Raw genomic sequence first — 26471 nt, 5'->3', positions numbered from 1 at the left:
CCTGTACTACGAAGCCGGATTTTCCTAACCTGGATATGTTTGAGTTAGCCGGTTGGCCCAATCCAAAACATACGCGCTCTCGCTAAACTGTACTACGACGCTGGTTATCAAGTGGATCGCTCAAGCCAGCCGTGTCCTATCTAGTTAGGTGTGCGTTCACATGAAAGGGGTGGTATTTGGAGCATTCGACCAATCTCAAACATGGAGAAGTGTACTGACAGCGCAGCGTCATACTTCCTGAATGAAAAGTGAACTTTAATATTAGTCAAATATGAAGAAGTTAAACTTTAAACATCCATGACTTAAACACTTTCTCCAGGATAAAATCCACATAGCTGCACCTGCAAGGTGAATACAGCTGGTAAAAGAAAAAGCGTTTGAATGCGTACATTAACAGGTTTATGAAATCACTGCCCCGTCCAAGACACGAGTGGATCTGACTTTAATTACATTTGACTCGAGTGTTTCGTCAACTTAATGTGTTGCTTAAAATAATACTTCTGCATACAGTATGTGACACTGTGAGTGTTGCACGGCCAGATACGGCTCAAGAAGCTGACTCAAATAAGGAAATATATGATACATTATGATGTGATATGATATGAATGATAATGGGACACATCTACGTCTGCACTCAGTGCCGCGGACTGTACTTAATGTTACTTTGATCCGGTTACTTATGTCGTGGCAGATATTTAAGTAAGCTTTCTTAACGCTAATATTATAATAGTCAGATTGCTCTGAAGATGGGAGGGGATATTCTATTAATGTTCACGTTCACACAGTCAGTTGATTTTGGCCGGCCGTCTTTCCTGCAACGGCAGTTTTTCTGTATTTCCTCTATCCTGTAATATGACTTGATAGCTTTAAACTCCGCACACGGAGCTCTGATTGGTCAGCAGGCGGTGCTTTCACTGAGTTGATCTCTTAGCCTGCAACCTAACCTGCTCCCGAGGAGGTTAGCCGCTCAGCATAAGTTACCATGGAGATCTAGCCTGCTAAAAAGAGAACCAGCGTCGTAGGACCGGAAAGCCCGAGTTTTCCCTGAAGTCAGCCGGCTAAGCGAAAATCCGGCTTCGTAGTACAGGCCTCTGAGCTCCTCCAACAATGCAACATATAATAAAATAGAAAAATAAAGAAGTCTATATACATGTAAATAGAATATGATACGTATAAGAACAGAATATGAAATTAAATAATACACATTAAGACTAAATTAAATACGGTTTATTGCGGTGTTAACTATTTATATAAATAAGTAGATTGCAAGATGACAAACAGATGATTGTTTATCGGGGCACTTTACAGAGTTCAGGTGTTTAGCAGTCTTATGGCCTGTTTAATAAAACAGTCCCACAGTCTGGTGGTTTTTGTCCGGGGAGGCCGAGTGTACAGAGCCACAAAGACTAGTTTCAAAGCATGATATTATTCGACATATGAGATACGGAATATCCAAACGATTAATAACTTTATTAAGGTCATGTACAGCTTTTAATAGTGAAACTCAGAACTAATATTCCCAGATGCTCATATATGTTGTAATCATTACATAGATTGACTTATAATCAAAATAACTGCTCAAATGTCCTTCTAGTTAAAATTGTGATGCATAAACCTATAACCAATAAACAGATATATATATTTTACTTGTGCCATCCCTAGTTTAAAGCGCACCTTGTCTTCTCTTTTTCCCTTTTTAAAAGCTCATCTTCTCTGCTCATCTTCTCTGCACACTTCACTGAGGTTTCCCAGGAGCTTCTTAAGAAACAGCTTCCTTTTCCAAGAATGTCCTTTCTATAGAGCAAAGTGGGAACCACCATTTGTTTCCACTGTGAAGCAGCAGAATGAAACATGTTGGCATCGGTCCTCCTTGTCATCTTGTTTTCTCCTTAGCGTAGCATTCAAGTTAGCAAAAATAAATCCACTGTCCCTAATTTATTTATTTATGAAAAGAGTACTTCCCATCCTGATTCAGAAGCTCTTTGACGAGGGAGTAAAACAAAGTATAGAAAACGTACACGTAAAAAAGCAAGGTACAGATTTTGAGCAACAAGCATGTTTTTTGGTCTGTTTTTTTTTTTAGCTTTATGTAAAAAAACATCAGTCTGTATTTATAACGAAATACATATATGGTTAAACTGAGCCAATACAACAAAATAAAATAAATGAGTATTCCCCGCAGAGAATCGGCATCGCTTTATAAAGAAGTAAATTATATAAAATAGTTTCAAACACAAAAGCAAGCAACAGAATTCAAGCAAAACTGCAACGTGTTTAAAACAAACAACATTCTATTAAACATAAAATGAACTATGCAACAGTAATCAAACGAACATTGAATTACTTGTCTTGAACCGATAAAGTTAGCAGCGTTTAGTAAAAAGACAACGAGGTGTCAGCTAGTCTTTAATCCTGTTTTATAACCTCTTAACTCACTGCAGGTGATCTCATGTTTTAACCTGTTTGTTCTACAGAGAGGTGGAGTGGCTTTATTCACATTAAGCCTCTTAAAACCATAATGACATAGAAATGAGTAATGATCATGTTACGACATTACATTCTGGATTTATTAGAGAATCTCCGCCGTTACAGACAGAGGATTGTCTTGTGTGGACATTTCATGGGTTTCTTATTCTCGCTTATTGTCACTTTTCTGACATCGACTAAAGTTTTTTTCTATTATCTTAAAGGGGACCTATCATGCAAAATCCACTTCTTCATGTCTCTTCTACATCAACATGTGTCCCCTCTTCTTCATGTCTCTTCTTCATCAACATGTGTCCCCTCTTCTTCATGTCTCTTCTTCATCAACATGTGTCCCCTCTTCTTCATCAACATGTGTCCCCTCTTCTTCATGTCTCTTCTTCATCAACATGTGTCCCCTCTTCTTCATGTCTCTTCTACATCAACATGTGTCCCCTCTTCTTCATGTCTCTTCTTCATCAACATGTGTCCCCTCTTCTTCATGTCTCTTCTTCATCAACATGTGTCCCCTCTTCTTCATGTCTCTTCTTCATCAACATGTGTCCCCTCTTCTTCATGTCTCTTCTTCATCAACATGTGTCCCCTCTTCTTCATGTCTCTTCTACATCATGTGTCCCCTCTTCTTCATGTCTCTTCTACATGAACATGTGTCCCCTCTTCTTCATGTCTCTTCTTCATCAACATGTGTCCCCTCTTCTTCATGTCTCTTCTTCATCAACATGTGTCCCCTCTTCTTCATGTCTCTTCTACATCACCATGTGTCCCCTCTTCTTCATGTCTCTTCTTCATCAACATGTGTCCCCTCTTCTTCATGTCTCTTCTTCATCAACATGTGTCCCCTCTTCTTCATGTCTCTTCTACATCAACATGTGTCCCCTCTTTTTCATGTCTCTTCTACATCAACATGTGTCCCCTCTTCTTCATGTCTCTTCTACATCACCATGTGTCCCCTCTTCTTCATGTCTCTTCTTCATCAACATGTGTCCCCTCTTCTTCATGTCTCTTCTACATCAACATGTGTCCCCTCTTTTTCATGTCTCTTCTACATCAACATGTGTCCCCTCTTCTTCATGTCTCTTCTACATCACCATGTGTCCCCTCTTCTTCATGTCTCTTCTACATCAACATGTGTCCTCTCTTCTTCATGTCTCTTCTACATCAACATGTGTCCCCTCTTCTTCATGTCTCTTCTACATCAACATGTGTCCCCTCTTCTTCATGTCTCTTCTTCATCAACATGTGTCCCCTCTTCTTCATGTCTCTTCTTCATCAACATGTGTCCCCTCTTCTTCATGTCTCTTCTACATCAACATGTGTCCTCTCTTCTTCATGTCTCTTCTACATCAACATGTGTCCCCTCTTCTTCATGTCTCTTCTACATCAACATGTGTCCCCTCTTCTTCATGTCTCTTCATCAACATGTGTCCCCTCTTCTTCATGTCTCTTCTTCATCAACATGTGTCCCCTCTTCTTCATGTCTCTTCTACATCAACATGTGTCCCCTCTTTTTCATGTCTCTTCTACATCAACATGTGTCCCCTCTTCTTCATGTCTCTTCTACATCACCATGTGTCCCCTCTTCTTCATTTCTCTTCTTCATCAACATGTGTCCCCTCTTCTTCATGTCTCTTCTACATCAACATGTGTCCCCTCTTCTTCATGTCTCTTCTACATCAACATGTGTCCCCTCTTCTTCATGTCTCTTCTACATCACCATGTGTCCCCTCTTCTTCATGTCTCTTCTACATCAACATGTGTCCTCTCTTCTTCATGTCTCTTCTACATCAACATGTGTCCCCTCTTCTTCATGTCTCTTCTACATCAACATGTGTCCCCTCTTCTTCATGTCTCTTCTTCATCAACATGTGTCCCCTCTTCTTCATGTCTCTTCTTCATCAACATGTGTCCCCTCTTCTTCATGTCTCTTCTACATCAACATGTGTCCCCTCTTCTTCATGTCTCTTCTTCATCAACATGTGTCCCCTCTTCTTCATGTCTCTTCTTCATCAACATGTGTCCCCTCTTCTTCATGTCTCTTCTACATCAACATGTGTCCCCTCTTTTTCATGTCTCTTCTACATCAACATGTGTCCCCTCTTCTTCATGTCTCTTCTACATCACCATGTGTCCCCTCTTCTTCATGTCTCTTCTTCATCAACATGTGTCCCCTCTTCTTCATGTCTCTTCTACATCAACATGTGTCCCCTCTTTTTCATGTCTCTTCTACATCAACATGTGTCCCCTCTTCTTCATGTCTCTTCTACATCACCATGTGTCCCCTCTTCTTCATGTCTCTTCTACATCAACATGTGTCCTCTCTTCTTCATGTCTCTTCTACATCAACATGTGTCCCCTCCTCTTCATGTCTCTTCTACATCAACATGTGTCCCCTCTGTGTAAAGAGACTCTGAAAGTTTCAGGAACAAAGATTCTCTCTCTTTTTCTCCTGATCCATTTCTATAAAAACCTGTCTGAAAATGAGCTGATCAGATTTTGGCCACTTTATGATGTCATAACGATGTTTTGGCTTGAGTAACCATTAGCCAATCAGCAACCAAGGTAACCCCCCCCCCCCCCCCCCCCCCCCCCCCCCCCCCCCCACCGTATCACCTGAATCTCCTCCTAGAGCACCATTGTGTTCTTTGTAACCAAATATCTCTCAGAGGGGCGTGGGGAGGGGCTCCTTATTTTCATCTAAAGTAACAGACAGAGAATCAGCACTTTGGAAACGGGGCTGAAACAGAGGGGATTATGGGTAATGCTGCAATGATCTGTTTGGTGTTTCAGCCAATCAGAGACAGGCTCTGTATATATCTGAGACCGATAATATATTAATGAAAAACAGTATAATAGGGGACCTTTAAGGTCTTTGGTCACGTTTCATGTTAGTACCATGTCACAACTTATGTGGATTTGGGAGGTTCTATATCACAGAATTTTTTATTAGGGTAAAGTTATATATACAGATAAAGTGATAGTTTTGTTAATTCAATTAAGAAGTGGTTTAAATAACCATAATGCACTTCTCCACCTATTTATTAATTTCTTCTTTCACTTGCGTCACCTGAGAAAACCTTGATCTGTTGTACTCCCATTTTTCATTTATCAAAACAACCACTTTCCACCTCGGCCACAAATATAATTATTTGCCATATGTTATAATGGTGAAGCTGTGGAGCTCATCTTTGGAAACCTGCTAAGAAATGTTTTCTCACTGTGGCCGTTTCTTCCAACCACATTTCCACAGAAGGTAGACGGTTATTTTAATATTGGCAGAGATCTACATATACATTTTTTGTTTTGTTTTTAACAATGACAAATTCTAGAAGAAACCTGCCTGTGTTTGGTATTATCTAAACCAGGGGTGTCAAACTCAAGGCCCGGGGGCCAAATCCGGCCCGCGACTTCATTTTATGTGGCCCGCAAGAGCTTGCAAAGAATATAATATGTTTATTATACGGTTACATGCCGCTTTACAGTATATCTATATATGTTCATTTTAATTAATTTCTTATTTTATAGTTATTTATTTTATTTTTTTATCTTTGATTTATCCTTAATTTTATTAATCTGTGTGAATCTGTCCTGTTTTTCAATCTTGCCTTGTTGCTGTTAAACTACTGAATGTCCCCACGGGGATTAATAAAGGTCCATCTTATCTTATCTTACAGAAGCAGGTTGCCCATAAACTACATGTCCCACAATGCATCTCATTTTGTGACATTCTCACTGAAGAGACTTGCAATTATTTGCCTTAGACTTCTGCTTTCAGACGTAGTTAATTATGAAGTTATTACCCTATCCAATAAAAATCCAATGCAGAGGCAATCATGTAATATAATACATTATTTCATATATATTATGTATTTATATATGTATATTTATATAGTTACAACCGGCCCTTTGAGTGCAAGCATAATGCTAATGTGGCCCACGATGAAATTGAGTTTGACACCCCTCATCTAGATCCACACTATTAACATTTAAGAACACAAAAACACCTTTTTAATACTGGCTCAACCCTACTTTAAGATTTCTTTATGACAGTTATCGGTGTGTAAAATGAAGTGTTTATTTGCTGGTTTACTCGGAAAGAAATCCCCTTAAACACAAGACATCCTTTGATTTGGTTTACTACTTACTCACAGAGCTACGACGCCAATTGAGTACTTCAACTTTTTGTTTTGTAGTTCACTGTAGTTTCATCTTAATCAAAGAAACTAGATGTTTATATTTTGTTTACCACTTCAGTGTTCACATTTAATTTAAATCTGAAAAACAACGGAATTTGTACGCCCGACTTAAAAAACAAAGCTGTGATCAAGTATTTAAAATATCTTTTTTTTCATCTTAATCCAACGTAATGTATTTGTTGTTTTGCAGGAGTTTCCGTGTGTCGTCCCACCTGAGAGTGTAAAGTCACTGCTCCTTCCCCCCCCCCCCCCGCCCACAGAGAGAGAGGTGCCAACAGAGGGACAGGATGCCTCCTCCTCCCCCCCCCCCACCCCCAGGACCCCCGCCTCCCCCAACCTTCAGTCAGGTCAGTGATTGCACAGCATAATGCAAAGGTATAACAATAAAGCTTTATTTATATAGCACTTTTCATACAACACATGCAGCTCAAAGTGCTTTACAAAATGACACATCACAAACAACAAGAAATTCCCCTCAGATCAATTAAGAACTTTACAGGTACATGCAGCAACAATATAACATTTGATCAGGTTAATGGACACAAGGAGGTGAAACGTATGACAATAAAACAAACCAAACAATGGTTTCTCTGACAGATCAGACACAAGTCAACTGAGTCATGCAACAATATAAGCTAATCTAAAAAGATGTGTCTTTTAGCTGGCGTTTAAAAAATGTCCACTGAGTGATAACATCTGTTAGAAAAATGTCACTCGACACCGGTTTGAGAATCAATAATAAGGAACTAATTTATTCTTGCAAGAAGGAGCAGAGTTAAATCACATACAGGAATATGGTTCAACTCACACACACATGAGGTATGCTGCTCAAAGGAACAGGAAATCACATCAAGCTTATATAGTCTAAGTGTATTCCCACTCATAGTCGTAAATCGGTTTGGTGTCGGCAGGTTCCCGTACATGCAGGTATTCCTCATTTACAAATATGTTGCTCTTTGCCCCTCAAAGGGTGGGAGACGAGAGTAGTTGTCTTCCCATCTGTAGATAAACAAAGTGAATTATGCCCTGCCTCCTTCTATCTAAAGAGGAGGCCGCTGCAGGTCAGACACAGCACCAACAGTTGTTAGATAACATAGGAACAAGTCAGTTGTATTTTCCCCAACACATCAAAAACCACAAAAAAATAGGAGTTAAGAGTTCAGTAAAGCAGAAACAACTTACTGTAAACGTATGTATAAATGTGTCTGATTGTGTATAAACATATTTTTATATATATTTGTATTGTATTATTCAGGATTGTGGGAAACCGTATTTCAATCTTTCTGTCTGTACACACAAACTGAAAGAAACACTCTTTTAGGACCACCTGCATTACTTCCTGTTCATACCTGCATCCCACTATACACACACATATATATATTTATGTGCATTACCCGTTTACTTTCTTGTTCTTACCTTTCCATAACCGGCTTAACCTGTCTACAGATGATTCATGTTATCATTACTGTGCACCAGTCTATCACAGTAAACATTTTTACCTCCCAGTTTTATACATTTTATTGCAGCATTGGACTTAAACTAAACTAAATCCTGCATTCATGAATGTTAAATGTTTAAAGTCGCAGTAATGCCTGGTGACTCATTGACTAATTTCCGCCTGGCCCACTAATGAGACAACGCCTTGGGTTTCCCTTTTTCCCCCGAATACTTCTTCAACTCACCTATCAGCATCTGCAGGATATTACAGACGAGCAGCTTCCTGTTCTTCAAGAGTGAAGAAGATTTGATAATAATAATAATCATTAGTTTTAGCTTCCAATTAGTTGAATGAGTTCAAACACACTGTAAAAGCACTTCAACATGACTATAAGGGGATAATAGTGTGAGAAAAGTTAAATAATTCCTTAAAAAACGGTATCACAAGTGTTAATTCATGGAAAACAAGGGATGGAAACCTGAAGTCTGGGCTGAAGATCATGTTCCTCTTGTGTGTGTTTCGTACCTGGCATGAACACCAGCGATGGTTAATTATAACAAAATAAGTTTCACGCTCTGCCGTCAAAATCTCTGACATGGCAAATCTACTGCATCATGTGACGTTTGTTTACAAGCTGTGAGTCTCTCTGTAAAAGTGTGCCATTTGAACCCAATCAAAATGTTTTAAGACGTGTCAGAGGAGATGAACTAGAGATGTGATATTTCTATTTTCTTTCTCGGCAGGCGAACATAAATCCTTCCAAACTAGGCTCGAATGAGACCAAAGGCAGAGGAGCGCTGCTGTCGGACATCCATAAAGGCGCCAGACTAAAGAAGGTCTCAGGGGTCAATGACCGGAGCAGCCCCATTATAGAGAGTGAGTCCCTCATCATTCATACACATATTAAACATGACCTTAAATGCAAAAGAAAGCTTCTATTGGAGAAAAGAAACACAGAAATGTGAGTTTTTATTATATAACACGTTCTTATGTTTTTTCTCTTATGAGCTTTTGACCACATTTCCTTCAGTCTTGATACCTTTAGTTAATGTTATACGGAATTTGTAAGTGTTTCTGAAATATACTTGTGGTGGTAGCCGGGGGCGGGTGCTAGTGGAGCATGCTCATGAACTGTTCGCCGGAGCCTCGTAGCGGAGTTACTGCGGTGCGCATAAAGCAGACCCTGCAGAGCAAACGGCTACATAAAAGATTAAACCTAAATGGGTCGCGAAATATACTTTGGCGGACGTTAATATACCTGGGCGGCCCCCCCAAGTAAAGTCTATGTGTGGGAAACCCTGGTAAAACTGGACAGTAGTAGACATGTCTCTTGAAATCAACAAATGCATCAAAGACACACTTTCTTATTTGTGCTCCAATTGATATTTGAATTCTCCAAGTGCTTGTGGCTTGGCACAGTATTTTGGAGACATTTATTCTGCCAAATGTCTGAGTACTGAGTTCAAGTGCTTCTCAGTTAATGGTGAATGAAAAGACAAATACAAACAAAAAATAAACATATATATACATTTCCAAGAACTCGATGCAGTGTTAATTCCAAAATGTAATAAACAAAGATAGATGAATAAAAAAATAAAAGTCAAATACTACACCCTGGTTTCTGGCTGCAAGTAATAGTCATTTTGGTTTGTATTTGTTTAGCTGAAGAACGTTTAAAAAACAAGCTATGAAGCTAGAAGTTATTGCTGTTGGCAGGAACATTTCCATTCCTTGTGTCCCTGAATCAATCTGTAGGAGAAACACTTGGCTTAATGTACACGACTTGGTGCAGAAGGTGTTCTTAAACGTACATAATGGATAGGTTTGTTCATCGACCGAATTGTAGCTTTTCTGTGCTCGCTCTTCCTAGTCCAACTCCCATGATGTTGAGAAATCCAAATATTTGAATATTCAAATATATTCCTAGTTCTGCTTTCATATTTGTTTTATATATTAACATGGGTGTCATCTTTTCACCAGAATCAGGAGGAGGAGGCGGAGGAGGCGGAGGCGGAGGAGGCGGAGGCGGAGGAGGAGGCGGCGGAGGAGGAGGAGGCGGTAGTGGAGGTGGAGGACCAATGGGACTCGGAGGCCTTTTCCAAGGAGGTGTCCCAAAACTACGCCCAGTTGGAGGTAAACAATTCTTGTATTGCTTTGATATGTTTTAAGGTTGTGCATCTTATCCTCGTGAATGCATTATCTCAGGAAGTTCTTCAGGGAATTTTCCAGTTGGACTTTTGGATTTTTTTCTAATTTGGTGAAGACACATAAACAGACAAACAGCAGAAAAATGATATAGTATATATAAAAACATAATAAAAAAATCATTCAATTTATACATACCAAGTAAATGACCTAAGGTAAAATAATATAATATTAAAATAAAAAATATAAATGAAACAAATATGTAATATAAATAACAACATAAACAATAATCCTTCATACATGGTAAGTAAATTGGTAAAGCTTAAAGTGGACCTATCATGCTATATTATAATAATATAGTGTAGGACCATACCTATATAAGGCATATTTATACTTTTTTTTTCTTCAAAATACCAAACAGATCATGCATTTTAGCCATGCCTCATTTCGCTCAATTTGACATTTTTTAGCTCTGTTTTTGCAAGGGCTGATTCTGTGAGAACAGCACCACCTACAGGCCTGGCATATGTACTACAGCGTCTCCAGCGCTTTCGAACGGCAATGGCCGTGGCTGTCTCCTCCTGATTGGTGGAGTTGGCCCAATAGCCGTAGCGCCACCGTCCTGACGTCAGGACAGTGTTCAAATCTGGATCAGTTTTTATCAGATCCGTTGCAGCCCCTTTTTTAGAGATTTGGGTATGGAGGAAAATAGAGAGGGTTGTGTTTTCTGACACTTGGTGAGTTCCCTGGAACACCGGGGACACATATTCATGTATAAAAGACGTACACAAGTGCATTTTGCATGATAGGTCCCCTTTAAATAATAATTTAAAAGAAAAACTATCATATTAAAATAACAATATTAAATAATTATTCAAATTGTACATCATGAATACATTTGTGAAGATAAAAAAGATAATTAATAATAATACACTTCCCAAATTGATTAGATGTTGGTGCTCAAAGGTCCCAGTTAGCTCACATTATACACCTTTTACTGTAACTCCTTACTCTTATGCTAACTGTGACAATTTCACACATTATCTCAGAGGATACGTGAAGTGTAGGGAGGACATTTTGAGGAGCCATTCAACGATGAGGAGGTCGTTTTAGTTTTCTAATGTGGTAAAATGTTTGTCTATGAATTTGCATGTTTTCTTTATAGGTTGTAAAAGTGCTCTGGTAATTTGTGTAAATAAATAAACCAGAGGCGACAAAAAGTCAAAGTCCAGTAAGGCAATCTAGTCATAAATCACCTCAATCATAATCTGTCAGTTCTCCATATCAGCTACAAACAAACCGTGTTATCTGCAGTAGAAAAACTAAGAGAGAAGAAGACAATTCTACTTTTTCCTACATTTCTACTGAGTTTTTCTGTTATTTCTACTCGTGAATCTGTTCCTCCACGTTCATGTTGTGGTTATAAAAAGGAACAATGCACAGAGAACATTCAGAAGCCCACACGGTATGAATCATGAGAGGAGATCTGGACATAACTGTGGTTATTTTAAGCCTAATGGACCCTCTTTCCACTCCTCTCCGACAGAGCAGACATATTTGTGGTCGCAGCCGAAGCGGTGAAGAACGAGGGATTGAAATTATTAATGAACAGTTTTATTTTAGAGATATCAAATATTTAAAATGACACAGAACCACTGTGACCTTTCAACTCCTTGGTGTAGTTAGTCGGGGGGGAAATCTATTCTGAGGATGTGAAACACTAAATATTGGTTGTGGCTTCTGCAAATGGTTTTTAGTTGACAAATGTAAAATACTCAGTTTGCGGTATTAAAATAAAAGCAATACAAATTAGTTTACGTCAAATATTTTGTTTCTTACCACTTAAATACAATTGATGGATTAATGTGTGGGAGAGAAACTCCCCCTGGAGGGAACACGGGGATTTTAGCCTTTGTAGACCATTTACATGCACACAAACCTATAGAACACACTATAGGAGAGGGAGAGTCCCTTTTTTTTAATACACGTTTTCAGGTTTTTAATCTAAAAAGTCTTTGTTTCTTCTGTTGTGTCCTAAACCCTTCCTCTCTCTCCTTCACCCAGATGGTTCTTCAGGAGGTTCGGTCGGCAGATCTGCCCTGCGGCCCCCTGGGTCCCGGCCCGCGGCCCCTCGCCCCCCTTCAGGTCGCTCCTCCTCTCCCTCCCCTCGCCCCCCTTCAGGTCGCTCCTCCTCTCCCTCCCCTCGCCCTCCCACAGGTCGCTCCTCCTCCCCTCGCCCCCCCACAGGTCGCTCCTCCTCCCCTCGCCCCCCCACAGGTCGCTCCTCCTCTCCTGAGAACCAGCGCTCCCACCGCCCCTCGCTCCCAGACATCTCTCGCCCCTCCTCAGCCGGCGGGATGAAGCACAGCACCTCCGCCCCCCCTCCCCCTCCCCCCTTCAACAGAGGGGCAGCCCGCAACAACGCTCCACCTACACCCAATCAGAAATCACACGCTCCAACTTCCTCCTCCTCCAACAACAATCACAGCCGAGAGAAGCCCCTCCCTCCGACGCCCAACAGAGGCCACACCTCTCCCAACTCTGTGAAGCCGCCTCCATCTTCAAGCCGACCCCCGACAGGCGGTTCTTCTGCTCCTCCTCCTCCTCCTCCTTACAGACCGAACACATCGAGCGGTGTCTCCAACGGGCCGTCACACGTGGATGGAGGCGGAGCTCCGGAGCTGCCGCAGAGGCACAACTCCCTGCACAAAAAACACACCTCAGGAGAAAGAGAAAGAGGAGGAGGAGAAAGAGAAAGAGGGGGAGAAAGAGAAAGAGGAGGAGGAGGACGCAGCCACGCTCCTCCTCCTCCCTCACCCTCTCCTTCCTCCCAGCTGGGCAGCAGACCTCCACCGCCCGTCAGAGAGCCGCCGGGACGCAGATCAGGTACGACCAGCTGCACCGTCAACACACTGTCAGTGTTCATGTCTCAAAGGTTAGAGGTCACTGATGCAATACGATATATACTTTGTCCCCCGTAAGGACATTTAGCTGACGCTTTCATCCAAAGCAACTCTGAATAAGTGCAATCAGCCATGGAGATGCAAACTCACAACAGCAAGAATCCTGCAGGTACTTTAGACCCCATTTACACGCATACGAAACGCAAACGAACCGAATACGATATCAAAAAAGTATTCCGTTCACACGAGACCGCTCGAAAGCGCTGGAGACGCTGTAGTACATATGCCCGGGGCCTGTAAGTGGCGCCACAAAATACACCAAAAGCAGCGAAGAAGACCCCCAAACATGGTTGCCCTTCTGCTTATGCCCCGCGGTGGATTTAGCAACATGTAGTTCTCCATGTCCACTTGTTGCTGATGGTTGTGAGGAGCTGTAGATTTTGCACTAACATCTGTAGCACTAGCTACTGACCATGCTACAGCAGTGAGCAGCAGAGGTGGGGCTATGGCTTCATCGTTATCAGGAAATGATCGTATAGGGCGTACACACGGAGCCGTTTGGCCCCCCAGAGCGTTCCGGTTGCAGATCTATCCACCTTGGGACCCGTTATCGTTTGCGGGGTTCGTTTCCGCGTTTCCGTTACGGCCTCGTGTGAACGAACGGGCTATACGCGAGAGAAAAGTAGCGGATACAACCCGTTTGCGTTCTCGTGTAAACACCGCCTTAGCTTCAAATAAGCCAAACATTTTGAAGTTGCTGCAGGGCTCAGTCGGCCATCATCATCGTAGGAGAAAAATATGTTTTTGTAGATCAGTTTGTGACCTAGAACTGCAGCTTACCACTATTTGTATTATTGATTTAACTTGAACATTATGATTATTTTGGTTTATTCTCTTTCCCTTCTGCTCCTGTCAGCTCCCTGCAGTCAACTCCAACAAAAAGCACAAACACTTAACATTGTTTTATTCTATATTGTCCAACAATTACATAATTCCTCCAATCATTTCATCACAGAACATGTGTAACTGTGTCAACACGTTAAGGATCAGTATTTAAAGCATCCCTCTGAGGAAAACAACATCTCAGAAGCAGGAATGTTCCTCCAGAGGCCGAAGCGAGTTATGACTCGTTATCTCTTAACCTCTGTTGTGCAACGCAGCATTAAAGCAGCAAACTGAAGCATTTCTTCCACAAAGATCAAACCTACTGCAGGTCCATTCCTGAAGAGTAGAGCAGAGGGCAGTGACAAGACTTTGTTTGGCTCAACTGAACGTCCTCTTCTGAAGCCAGGGCTCTGCAAAGATATGATTACGTTTCATATGTAGCTCTTATTGGTTACTCAAAGGGACACAAAAAAGGCATGAAAACAGTTGCATGTCATGCTGCAGTTTGATATGTATTATGGTAGGGCTGTGCAATTAATCGTATTTTAATCTCGATTACGATTTTGGCTTGCAACGATTACGAAAACAACGTAATCGAAATAAAACGATTATTATTTTTATAAAAAAAAAAAAAAAAAATGTAATTATTATTTTTTAATTTTTTTTTTTTTGGTTTTTCAGTTGAATTATACTTAAAGTTCAGGGTAATCAACTGTTAGAAACATACTGTTCACATTTTTGTTTCAATAAATGGATGTTTTCAAAGTAAATGGATAATCGTTTTTAATAATCGGGATATCAATTATTGACCAAAATAATCGTGATTAGGATTTTTGCCATAATCGCACAGCCCTATATTATGGTATCTTCCGCTGCGTCTGTGTTTTTGGATTCATTTCATTTTTATTTGTTCCGCTCATGGTACGCAAAACCCAATGTACAATAATTGCCAACAAAACATGTCTCTACAAGCACACCATAGAGCGAAAAGGAGCAGGGAGAAGAAACACATCTTATATGACCTGCCTCTTTCTAAAAGAAACTAAATAAATACAAATAGATGGTCTACCCTTCATAATAATTTTTTAGGATACCAAGAGAAACACAAAAAATACTTATTTCCCACTTGACGGTTAACGGAAACAAAACAACACGTGTATAAGGAAAAGGAAAAGTGCAACACCCTCATCTGAGTCCTACTGGAGAAGAAAGTGGAAAGCGGCGCATAATAATAATAATAACAACAATAACAATAACAATGGGACCTGCAAATAAAGATCACATCAAAGACATCAACAATATTTAGCAATGCAGGACCAGAGTACATCGACTTATTCACATTCTGCTTCATATTGTCCCATTTTTTTTTTTTAAATGTATACAATTTCTTTAACTGAAAAATACATATACAATTCTTTAGATCCTTCTGTTGAGAATTCCACAATTTTACACCGAAATACACATTTGCTTAAGAGGCTTAAAATGAAATTGTAATTCTTCTCACAGTTGAGGATGCACAGTATTTCACCACGTGGCGTTAACGGGCTGTGGCTTGATTGGCTAGCTGCTTCGTGCATAACGACAAAAACATCTGAGTTTATTTCCAATGAATCCTCCCATGTCTCCCAGATAAACTCTCAGATGAGTTGTCTTCCTCCTCAGAGCGGATTGAGCGGAAAATATAAATTCATAATTTGAATTCAGAGTGAACGCACAAACAGGAAGCCACTTGTTAGCCGGAGCTTTGTGTTGTGATTGGACGGCTCGAGGCCTCCTGGTTCCTCTGCATTCCTGAAGCTCTGTGGAATATTCCAGCATTCCTCTTCACTTTCACTCTCTGCTGCTTCTCCTATACTCTTATCATTAAGTTTCATGACCTCTGCTGCGTTACAATATTGTTCCTGATGATATGTGCCTTGTTTGTGCGGCACTTGATATTTTAAAGTAGATATAAAAGAGCTTAATGACTAACAGCAGCTACAGCGTGTGAAACTCGAAATTATTTCACAAGCGATGTTTTTAAAACTGGTTCCTTTCCATGGAGTCACTCATTCAAAGAAAATATAACTATAACCTCGGTTAGGGCTGTGCGATTATGGCAAAAATCATAAAAACGATTAATTGGGTCAATAATTGATATCACGATTATTAAATACGATTATTCATTGACTTTGAAAAAATCCATTTATTGAACTTTAAAACAAATATAAATAATAATTTGAACAGTATATTTTTAACTGTTGATTACCCTGAACGTATAATTCAATACAAAAATAAATAAAATAAATTATACATTTAAATAAATAATATCAAAATAATAAATACCAATAAACAAGATCAACAAATATTTTGGAGCGCACTTCCACAAGCTACTAAACATATATAAATATGAAAAATACAAATAAATGAGACCAAAATTAATTAGATCAAATATGTTGCAGTGCAGTCACAACCTAGCAAAGCTAAATAATTGTTTTTTCCGATTATGTTGTTTTCGTAATTGTGGCAGGCCAAAATCGTAATTGCGATTAAAATACGATTAATTGCACAGCCCTAACCTCGGTATACTTACTTGTTGTGGTTGTTGTTTTGCTTTAATGCTTTTTAAAAATGCTATAAGAGGGACCATTTAAAGATTATTTTCATGTGCTATCATTCCTATTATTTGAAATGTCCATCCCAGTTAGCCCAAGTCAAAGTGATGTCTCTAAATGTCTTGTTTTATCAGTTCAATCTTAAAAATATTCAGTTAATTACAGTAATAAAATCATAGAATCTCCAATTATGAGCATTTTCAGACATTTATTCATGATAATGTATTTTAATCGCTGTAGCTTCCTGCAGATCAGTTGCACAATCAGGGTGCCCGCGGGGTCTTAAAAAGTATTAAAAGTTGATAAATCAATTTAGCGAAAATGAAGGCTATTAAAAAGTATTAAACGGCATTTTCCAAGGTATTACATTTTGTAGCTTGTTTCCAATAAGTATATAAATTGTCCAAAGAGGTTGTATTCTACAGTCTGCCTGAATGTAATCATTGCGTAGGTGTGTAGTGTGATTCTGTGTAGTTTATTTATGGCATCCCGTTGGATTTGACGTCATCTGAACAGGACATCACACGCTCACTGCTTGATAGCGCGCGAAGGTCCGTTTACGCCGGTTGTTAAACAACATCGTTATGGGGAAATGCAAGTCTGCGTCCAAATGGTTGGAAGATAAGGAGGAAGGACAATCAATACTGTATATAGTCAATGTGAGGTAAAGTGTGTCGCCAATGTAACCGGTTAAAACTCAAAGAGCCGTAATTGTCGCCCGGAAGTGACGTAGGTGTTACTCTCATATATACACAGATTTCTCAAGTAGTTGCAGACCTACGAATGTTAGCCAATAGTTTCTAATTGGGTCCAATATAAGCTAATTACTGACCGTTTCCAAAGCATAAAAGTTAGATATTAAAACAGTACAATAATAAACCTGCTGCAGACAGTTCATCCATCACAGTAAATGTAAGGTTGGATGATTTTATTGTTTGTGAAAGTTATCTCTTTATATAATACTTCTCTGCATGTTATGTCATTCTAAACGCTGCAGCAGTGAAGCCTCCTTTTATCGTGGTGCGTTCAAGAACACTTCAACTTCCAGGAATGAAGAGTTACAGAAATAATGAAATCGTAGAGAAACAAACACAGATGGATGAAGAATGAGCCAAAATAATATGTAATGAAGTTTCAGATGTCGGAGTGTCCTTGAATGCACCATCAGTGGAACCTTTTTTGTTATCAGACTGCTTGAAATATCTCTACATGACGTGATGTCCAATTATCTACAATGTGTGATGGATGGGAACTAATAAAAGATACACTTTAACAACAAAATGAGGCCTGAAAATCTCAAAGGACTCGGATAGTTCTGGCACCAACATCCATTAAAATCGTATAATTGAAACAGCAATTTGAGTTACTTTAAATCGGAATCAAAAACCCATTATTGGTCCCAAAGAGGGGAAATGTACATTGTTAGAACAGATAAAGAGGAAACCACACGTTAATACAAATCAGTAAACATTCAGGATAAAAAAAGCACTATTGTAAACATTTTGTTAAACGTATAAACAGTATTGAAGTAGCAGCTAGATAACAGAAATAAATATGAAACAGTACAGTAGATTTTCAGTATAAGGCAGTGCTTCCCAATCAGGGTTACAGGGACACCTAGGGGTACGTTAGGGGATTGCAGGGGTACAGTGAAAGATATGGGATTGCAATTTTAATCCACACAAAAGACATGTTTAAATCAATGTTCATAAGCCTGGTGTCCCGCTCCCAGAACTATCAAAGGTTATGAAAGACTAGCAAGCTCTAGTGAATTAATAAGAGAAGCTAGAAGCGTGTCTTCATATAATTATGTTTCACTCAATAAGTGTAAATGTCAAGTTTGAATGCATTTGTATTAAATCATAACGGATGAGTGAGGGGGTTACTTATAGAGCCTTGAGATGACGTTGTTTTTAAAGTTTGTATAGCACACTTTAAAAACAACGTCATCTCAAGGCTCTATAAGTATGACATGTATTATTATTATTATAGAAGGGCCACCAGCTCAAGGGGTACACGAGATAAAAAAAAGGTTGGAACCACTGGTATAAAGTACAGTATTACATCAGTAACATCGTCCTGATCGTGTGTGTGTTGTCCCCACAGCTCCTCAGGTGCCTCCTAACGGGTCTCGTAACGGATCTCGTGACGCCCCTCCTCCTCCTCCGCCCCCGTATCGAGGCCACAGCGCTGCGGCCTCAGAGCCTCACAGCCGGGGGGGAAAACCTCCTCCTCCACCATCCTCTTCCTCCTCCTCGTCTTCCTTATCCTCAAGAACCCCAGCTGGACCCCCTCCCCCTCCCCCGCCCATCAGGAACGGCCACTCCTCCATCCCCTCCTCCAAGTCCATCATAGGTGAGTCGGGCGACATCATTTTCCTCCTAACTTGTCATTTATCACCAGAGATGGCAAAAGTACACACAACCTTTACTCAAGTAGAAGTACAGATACTCGTGTTTACAAATACTCTGGTGAAAGTAGAAGTACTGACTAAACTTCTTTGCTCAAGTAAAAGTAAAGAGGCTTTGAAATGTACTTCAGTAAAAAGTACCCATAACTAGCAGCTGTTTTAAAGAGTACCTGACCTCCCTTTATATTAATAGATCAATAATGTCATTGTTAGCTAATGAATGTTTCCATGCTGAACAACGACAACATGACAACGTTTTCATTGGTCCCTCTTCTTTAGAGAAGACCAGGAAATGATGGATACACGGATCGTGTTCAAATCAATAGGCACGCAATAACTCTAAATAATAATGATCACGCCACCAAACACACATTCAAACTAAAGGAACCAGCCTGTTTGGGAAATGTGAGAAGTAGAAAGTACAGGTATTTGTGTTCAACATGTAAGAAGTAGAAAGTACAGGTATTTGTGTTCAACATGTAAGAAGTAGAAAGTACAGGTATTTGTGTTCAACATGTAAGAAGTAGAAAGTACAGGTATTTGTGTTCAAAATGTAAGAAGTAGAAAGTACAGGTATTTGTGTTCAACATGTAAGAAGTAGAAAGTACAGGTATTTGTGTTCAACATGTAAGAAGTAGAAAGTACAGGTATTTGTGTTCAACATGTAAGAAGTAGAAAGTACAGGTATTTGTGTTCAACATGTAAGAAGTAGAAAGTACAGGTATTTGTGTTCAACATGTAAGAAGTAGAAAGTTCAGGTATTTGTGTTCAACATGTAAGAAGTCAAAGTAAAAAGTCGTCAGAAAAATGAGTAGTGGAGTAAAGTACTGATACCAGAAACATGTACTTAAGTAATGAAGTATTTGTACTCCACTACTTCCCACCTCTGTGATTCACCACCTGAAGATTTGTCTTGCTCTTTGTATAGCAGTTAGGAGTCAAAGCCACATTTGAGACGTCACAAACACTGTTATTAAAGGCTCTAATTCGTCTTGTTCCTAAACTGAACTTCATGTTTTAAACCGGAGTAGTGACACTGCTCATATCCCAAGATAACTGGAATACCCTTTCGCGATCAAAAACTCCCGACAGAACAAGATTTCAGATGTGAAGACTCAAAGGGGAAACCTGAACAGTTTGAATGTATGGTTTGGACTAGCTGCTGTTTTCTTTTTCAATCTACAAATGATTCTGCTCTTGACCTAATATCTAATCTTTCATTCTTTTCTCTTACTAAGAATTGTTCTCCTATCGCCCTCAGCTGTGTGTTTAATCCTCACTCAAGTTGAGGTGGGGTTTCTTTCTGATTTTGACCTGATGAATGTAGTCATAGTCAAATGTTCCGCTGCAGAAATGATATGCAAATCTCTTTATGTTTCCTGTTCTACATCGTTCTACATCGTTCTACGTCGTTCTACTAGATCACAGTTTGCTCTCCCACTCGCAGCACAGAGAAGACCTCCAAGGACGAGTCAAATGTGTTAGAGAACGTTTATTTATACCTTTATTCAAATTACAGATTTTAGTAATGGATTTATTTTCTTGAGTATTGACGTCATAAAATAAGATGACAGACATTCACAGCTTTATTAGAAAACTACATAAAAAAATAAACGTTATAAATTCTTGCACTGTCAATTCTTACGCTGCGTTCACACCGGACGCGACGCGATGTTTGGGGGCGGCGCGATTACATGTAAAGTCAATGCAGAGATGCGGACAGACGCGAGCTCCGACGGCGAGCATGAAGCGGTTGATGCGAATGTCGCGCCGCGATTGAGGCGTCAAATTCCCGTGACGCGATCTTGCGGTAGCCAATCAGCGGTGAGGATCTCAGCCTGCCGTCACTGACGTAGAACCAGAAAAGCAAAACATCAGCTGTTAGCAGTCAGAGCTCACAGCTCCTCATGTCTGTTCAGAAACTAGACAAAAGTGAAACAAGTACAAACCACAGACTGCCTGTGTCATGGTGAATACAGTCGCTGCTTTATTTATGTCTGTATAGGCCGTTGTTGTGAGTGTGGACGGTCGGAGCATATACTGCGTTAGCTTAGCCGATCTCCATTTAGAAAACACGCATTTTAAAAGGTGTTTCGCCTGCCGTCTGTCTGCAGACTTGACAAAGCATTAATTCATGGTTTTTACTAACCGGTATCAGTATGTTGTTACTTCGGCATCATTTAGAAACGTGTATTACAATTAAATCACGGTCAAATATGTTCATCTTGTTGTAGTTGTAGCTCCCGAGCCAGCGCGTCTTGTTTGAATGATGCGAGTAAACACAGCTCACAGCCGCGGTGAAACACGAGCGTTTAGAGCGAAGCGAATATTCGCATTGCGTCCGGTGTGAACGCAGCATAGGATCATAATATTACTGACTTTATATATTTGACTTAATGATAGAGAATAAAACATTGTTAATAAAGTTACTTCGTGTGTGAGTTTGTATTTTTGAGATAATCAGGGTCTCAAAGCGGATTTATACTAAATATCTTTAAGTTACAACATATTGTGTCAAGAATAAGAAGTGTTTTTTAACGCGTGTTGTTAAAGGGTAATCCATTTGTGTGCATTTCATATTACAGGCTGTTCTTGTTTTACTTAATTGTCTATATCTGCCTAATAAGCCGGTCATTTAATGTTTATTCACATTTTTTTTGTACGTTTTTCTTCCTCAGATGATTTTGAATCCAAGTTTAACTTCCACCCTATTGAAGACCTTCCACCTCCAGAGGAGTACAGGAATTTCAGCAAGGTCTACCCCAGCAAAAACAACAAGGGTACGCGCTTTTAAAACAATTTTTTTATTCTAAACTCCTTATACATTAATCTTTCTGTGGTGTTGGCTTCTTATGTTCTTTCATAGTGTTCTCAGACAAGTTTAGTTTATTGGACCAATACAAAAGAATTGATGAAAACATAATATTTAACTGGAAGAACAACTTAAAGGTAGGGTAGGTAAGAATGGAGAAACCAGCTCGAGTGCGCTAGAATTTGAAAATACACAACCGGAAAAAATCTGCCTCTTCCTTCAGACTTCCTTACAGAGCCCCTCCTCCAACACACACGAACGCGCACATGACCAATGAGGGCACGAGATAAGTTTGTGCCCAGATGGAAGGCTGATAGGCAGGTAGGCCATCCAGTTATTTTAGCCGGGCCGGCTCAGATGATTGGTCGTGCTTTTTACAGTACTACGGCTTCCACAGATGACATTTTTTTAAATATATTTTTTGTCAAAGCATTTAATATATTCATTGCTATCGGGATGTTAAGAGCATTCCATGGAATATAACAAGTGTTTCTGAAGTGAATTACCTACCCCACCTTTAATATCAAGAGGTTAAAACAAAAAGGCTAATATACTCTATTTTTTACGGTTTACAGTTATATTATCTTTACAGGTAATGATTAGTTCCTTATTTCACAACCTCACAACTCTCATTTAGTGCCTTGTTGGTGCAGCTTTAGATCAGTGATAGAGCGACTAGGCTGATACGTTTTTTGAGGATGCTGCTTCAATCTCTGGCTTCAGTAATCTGTCCCATTTGTGATACTATTATTGTCACGTTTACTGAAGTAGGTAGTGACAGCACTAAGAATAAACTCCAAGAAACTGACATAGAAGTTTGTTGGTGACATCGTGATAACATTAAACTTCATCTCAGATTCATAGTTTGCTGTATTTTTATTTTGACTAATGAGTTATAATTCTTCTCTAAAATATTCCTTTACCTTCAGAAATGTCACCCCACCATCAGATTGTTATTTACTTATTTCCAGCTTTTCATCCGCCGTCTTGTACGATGTATAACCCGGAGTATTTTTTCACGTATTTGTCATTATGAGTGTTCCTTATTTCACCGAGTGTTCCTTATTTCAATGAGTGTTTCACATTTAGGAGGAGGTTCGTCTCAGCCTTAGCTTCTGAACAGTAAACACGTTATTCAGTTTCCTTTTGAATGCCAGGATTGTTAACGTCTTCCTATAATGATTGATCGCTTGTTGACACAGAGCCTTTACTTGCTGAGGAACTGTCTCTGAGAGCAGGGAGATATTTAGCCAATTATTAACCTTTTTTTTAGGGCTGTATAACATTTAAATTAGGGCTGTTAACACTGCCGATTAATCTGGAAACCTTAAACGTAGGCTAATACCAGCATGGATGTTTACCATGAATTGAATGGCATTGAAAAAGCGTGAAAATGTGCTCAAGCTAAACGTATTGCTGCGTGTCTTTACGCCAAATATCCAGAATCTATGGAAAACATCTCTTGAACTTCCCCACTCAGTCCCTCCAGACCCATAGCCATATGAACTTTGACCCTAGGAGATAGAGGACAGAGATAGAGGACAGAGGTGGAGAAGCACAACGTGTCTACGTAAATGCACTCCCTTAGGATAGGTTGAGGGTAAGAAGTAAGAAACAGGTGAAAAGGCACACCTCTGTTTGAAAGATATATTAAACATGCATTATAAAATAGAAAAACCTCTGATTCCTCTAAATATATACATCTATCTAAAGTTACCAGTTAATTGTGCGGTTCTTTATCACAACACCACACGTGTATTGGTTTTATCTCCAAGTAAATGCTAGTATTTTAAACGTGTGATTGATAATGATTAATCACAGATCATTATTTAATTCTTTAATGGACTGACGGCCCTAATCTGAGTCTCTGCTTCTGTCCTCAGGCATGATGCGAGGAGCTCCTCCTGCTCCGCCCGTCGGGAGGTGAACTCAGGACTTTAACTCTCAGTCAGCCGTGGTGGAGACAGAGTGGTGAAGAAGAAGCACTCAAAACACACACACTAACACTAAATCCACCAGCTGAAAGCACAACACTACGACTCCTCGCCGGTCTCCTTTCTTCGGTCTTTGCACGAGGAACAGAAAACCACTCGGAGCTCAAGAGGCTTCATGTCATATCAGGACCGAAACTCCAAACACTTCCACGTCTGTGCATTCCTCCTTTTTCTTTAATCGTGATAATAATGGTGATTTTCATAATTCCGTTTGATTTTAATATGTTGGTGTCAGCATTAGTTTTTGAAGGGGAAGGGGAAGGGGGGGGGGGGACTTAAACACTAAAATGAGAGACTTGTGAATGAATGTTTGCAGCAGAGGAAATCCCCACGAAAACTGATAATGCCATGAATGTGTGGGGCTTATGACGGTTATTGTTTTATTGGTTTTTTTTGTGTCTTTAAATAGCCATTCCAGCAGTGCCAGGTGAGGGTGCGCTTGAATTCTGTGTCAGTGTGCCAAAAGCGGGTGGAGTTAAACGATCTGCACAGGACAGTTTCCATACATGTTTGATTTATAACTGACTTTTTAAATTTTATTTCCTTGTTTTTCGACTAAATGCTTTAATATAGGGCTGAACAATGCTTTGAAAATCTGATCAAAATGCCAAAAAACTTCCGACTGCAGTTTCTATATTGCAGGACGCACAATGCAAGGGTTAACTGTGAGTCAAGAATACAACTTTAAATGTTATATTATCGAGCTGCAGGGAGCTCCTTGTCTACATATCATATTTTCTTAGACTCCCTGCTAAAATCAAAACATAATCATTCTTATATCTTCAAAAAAATCTAGAATAATTATGTAAGAATTATCATTCCTTCTAAAATCGCAACTTCTCCACAAGTCAAAAATGATCACACACTTTTCAAATCGTTCAGCCCTACTGGAAAGCTTGCCGGAAACATCCACAGGTCGTTCGTTTTTTTACACTTTGGAGAGGGACACATTACGGTTTTGTCTTACTTTGGTACCCCTTATTACTTACCTTTCTTTTTGGGGGTGTCTATATTTCCATCTTCAGCCGATGTTGCACGAGCCGAGACACTGTGCATGACGCTTATTTATGCACGTATGATAACAGGAAAACCCCTGGGATCAGGATTCACGTGGATGTGACAAAAATCCAGAGACACTACGAGTCCCTGATTTGTCCCTGATGTGTTTGAGAATCACTCAGCGGAGGCCAACGCTAAATTATTTTCTCGTTTACTCGACCAAGTATGTATGAGATGTTTATAAGGGATGATTTATCTACTTCCTGTCCAGGGAAAGTCCGTTGAAAAGCTCTGGTCTGAATCCATCATTTTACCTTTTGCTGCTGGTGGCCCTTTTGTAAGTGTGTTTGGCCAGAGAAAGATATTTAGATGAATTGCTATGCAAGGAGCAGTTTGTACAGATGGTAGTTGGTAACCAAAAAGAAAGACAGAAGCAACACTTAAGTGCCAGAGAGCTGTGGAAGCAGACAGGTTATTTACTTACTCTTTAATCTTGATTTAACACTAACTACATGATTCTCAATGCTGCAGCGCCCCCTGCTGGTCATGCCTTACACCGGTCTGTTGTCACTCATGGGTACCTGTGCTTTTTGTTTGTTTTTTAGGGGGGTAAAGATGATGACAACAAGGTAAATAAGAAACAAGTTTATTTGAAAACGCAATAAATATTGTATATTGACATTAAGGAATATGGTAATCATAGTTATTGATCTATTTTTATGTTGTAAAAAGCGTGTAATATAGGAAAGAGAAATGATTATAACAAGTCGGTGAGCTTTGGTGTGATAGTAGCACTTCTCTGGATGTTCGGCCATGAGGGTGAATTAGCTGAATGGATGTGTGCGACGATGTTTGCCAACGAGCCAACATTCTGGGGATCCCGTTTGGTATGAATCCACCTGACGGGTAGTGTAGAGACGAAGACTAAACAATGTCACTACACTTCTTGTCCCAGATGTATGCTCACGTTAACGTCTCCTCACACTGTCCACGCTGAAGAGCAAAAACCCCTGTGGTCATTTCATGTTAATCAACCATGTTTTTATCATTTGAAATCATTTCAAATAAATATGGGGAAAAAGGGTAACTGATGCAAGGTGTTTTTGTGTTCTCTTCCTGCTATGATGTATGTGTTTTAATGGGTCTGTCATTTGAAATGATTGGGGGGAAACATGTAAATCCTTAAATAAAGTCGAAGTGGCATTAGCACTACACAAAGATAATCAAAGACACATTGAACATCTGTTGGTGTCACTGTTATAACTTTATCTTGGATTGATTGTATGAGTTTTTGTGTAGAATCTGACTCAAACTGGGCACTACAGCTATCCGGTGCATTGGCTCGGTCATTTGGGAAATTGATCTGAAAATACAAAACTTTATTATGAATATGTTGTCACTTATCTCTAATTCTCACTGAGAGCATGATGTGTTTTAAGTGATGCATAGTTCGCTTATTCTTCATTTTACAGTGGATGTTATCCTCGGTATCTTTTATATTGGCTTATCCTATCTTAGATATGTTGCAATAAATAAACACAGGGTTCGTTAAATTGCATATGCAGTATTTTACTGATGTAGATGGTTTGGCTGGGAGGCTGTGGCTCAGTGGAT

At 39.7% G+C, this 26471-nt stretch overlaps 1 protein-coding gene across 1 annotated transcript; it reads left to right on the top strand.

Moving 5' to 3' along the window:
* Positions 1-6961: 6961 nt before the first annotated feature.
* Positions 6962-26089, top strand: wipf2a (WAS/WASL interacting protein family, member 2a). The gene is made up of 7 exons (XM_034129783.1): positions 6962-7024; positions 8859-8991; positions 10096-10248; positions 12325-13146; positions 18749-18997; positions 21731-21832; positions 23748-26089. The coding sequence occupies exons 1-7, from the start codon at positions 6965-6967 to the stop codon at positions 23789-23791; spliced, it is 1563 nt and encodes a 520-aa protein (XP_033985674.1). The 5' UTR covers positions 6962-6964; the 3' UTR covers positions 23792-26089.
* Positions 26090-26471: the final 382 nt, after the last annotated feature.

The sequence above is a fragment of the Trematomus bernacchii genome, unplaced genomic scaffold (genome assembly GCF_902827165.1).
Source record: "Trematomus bernacchii unplaced genomic scaffold, fTreBer1.1, whole genome shotgun sequence".
In the NCBI taxonomy this organism is placed as follows: Eukaryota; Metazoa; Chordata; class Actinopteri; order Perciformes; family Nototheniidae; genus Trematomus; species Trematomus bernacchii.
This window is presented reverse-complemented; position numbering and strand designations above follow the sequence as displayed.

Excerpts from the sequence above, each read along its gene's own strand:
- wipf2a (XM_034129783.1), top strand. The coding sequence starts at position 6,965 with ATGCCTCCTCCTCCCCCCCCCCCACCCCCAGGACCCCCGCCTCCCCCA. Across the intron at positions 7,025-8,858 it reads CTCCCCCAACCTTCAGTCAG|GCGAACATAAATCCTTCCAA; the intron begins GTCAGTGATTGC and ends CTTTCTCGGCAG. Across the intron at positions 18,998-21,730 it reads CTCCTCCAAGTCCATCATAG|ATGATTTTGAATCCAAGTTT; the intron begins GTGAGTCGGGCG and ends TTTCTTCCTCAG.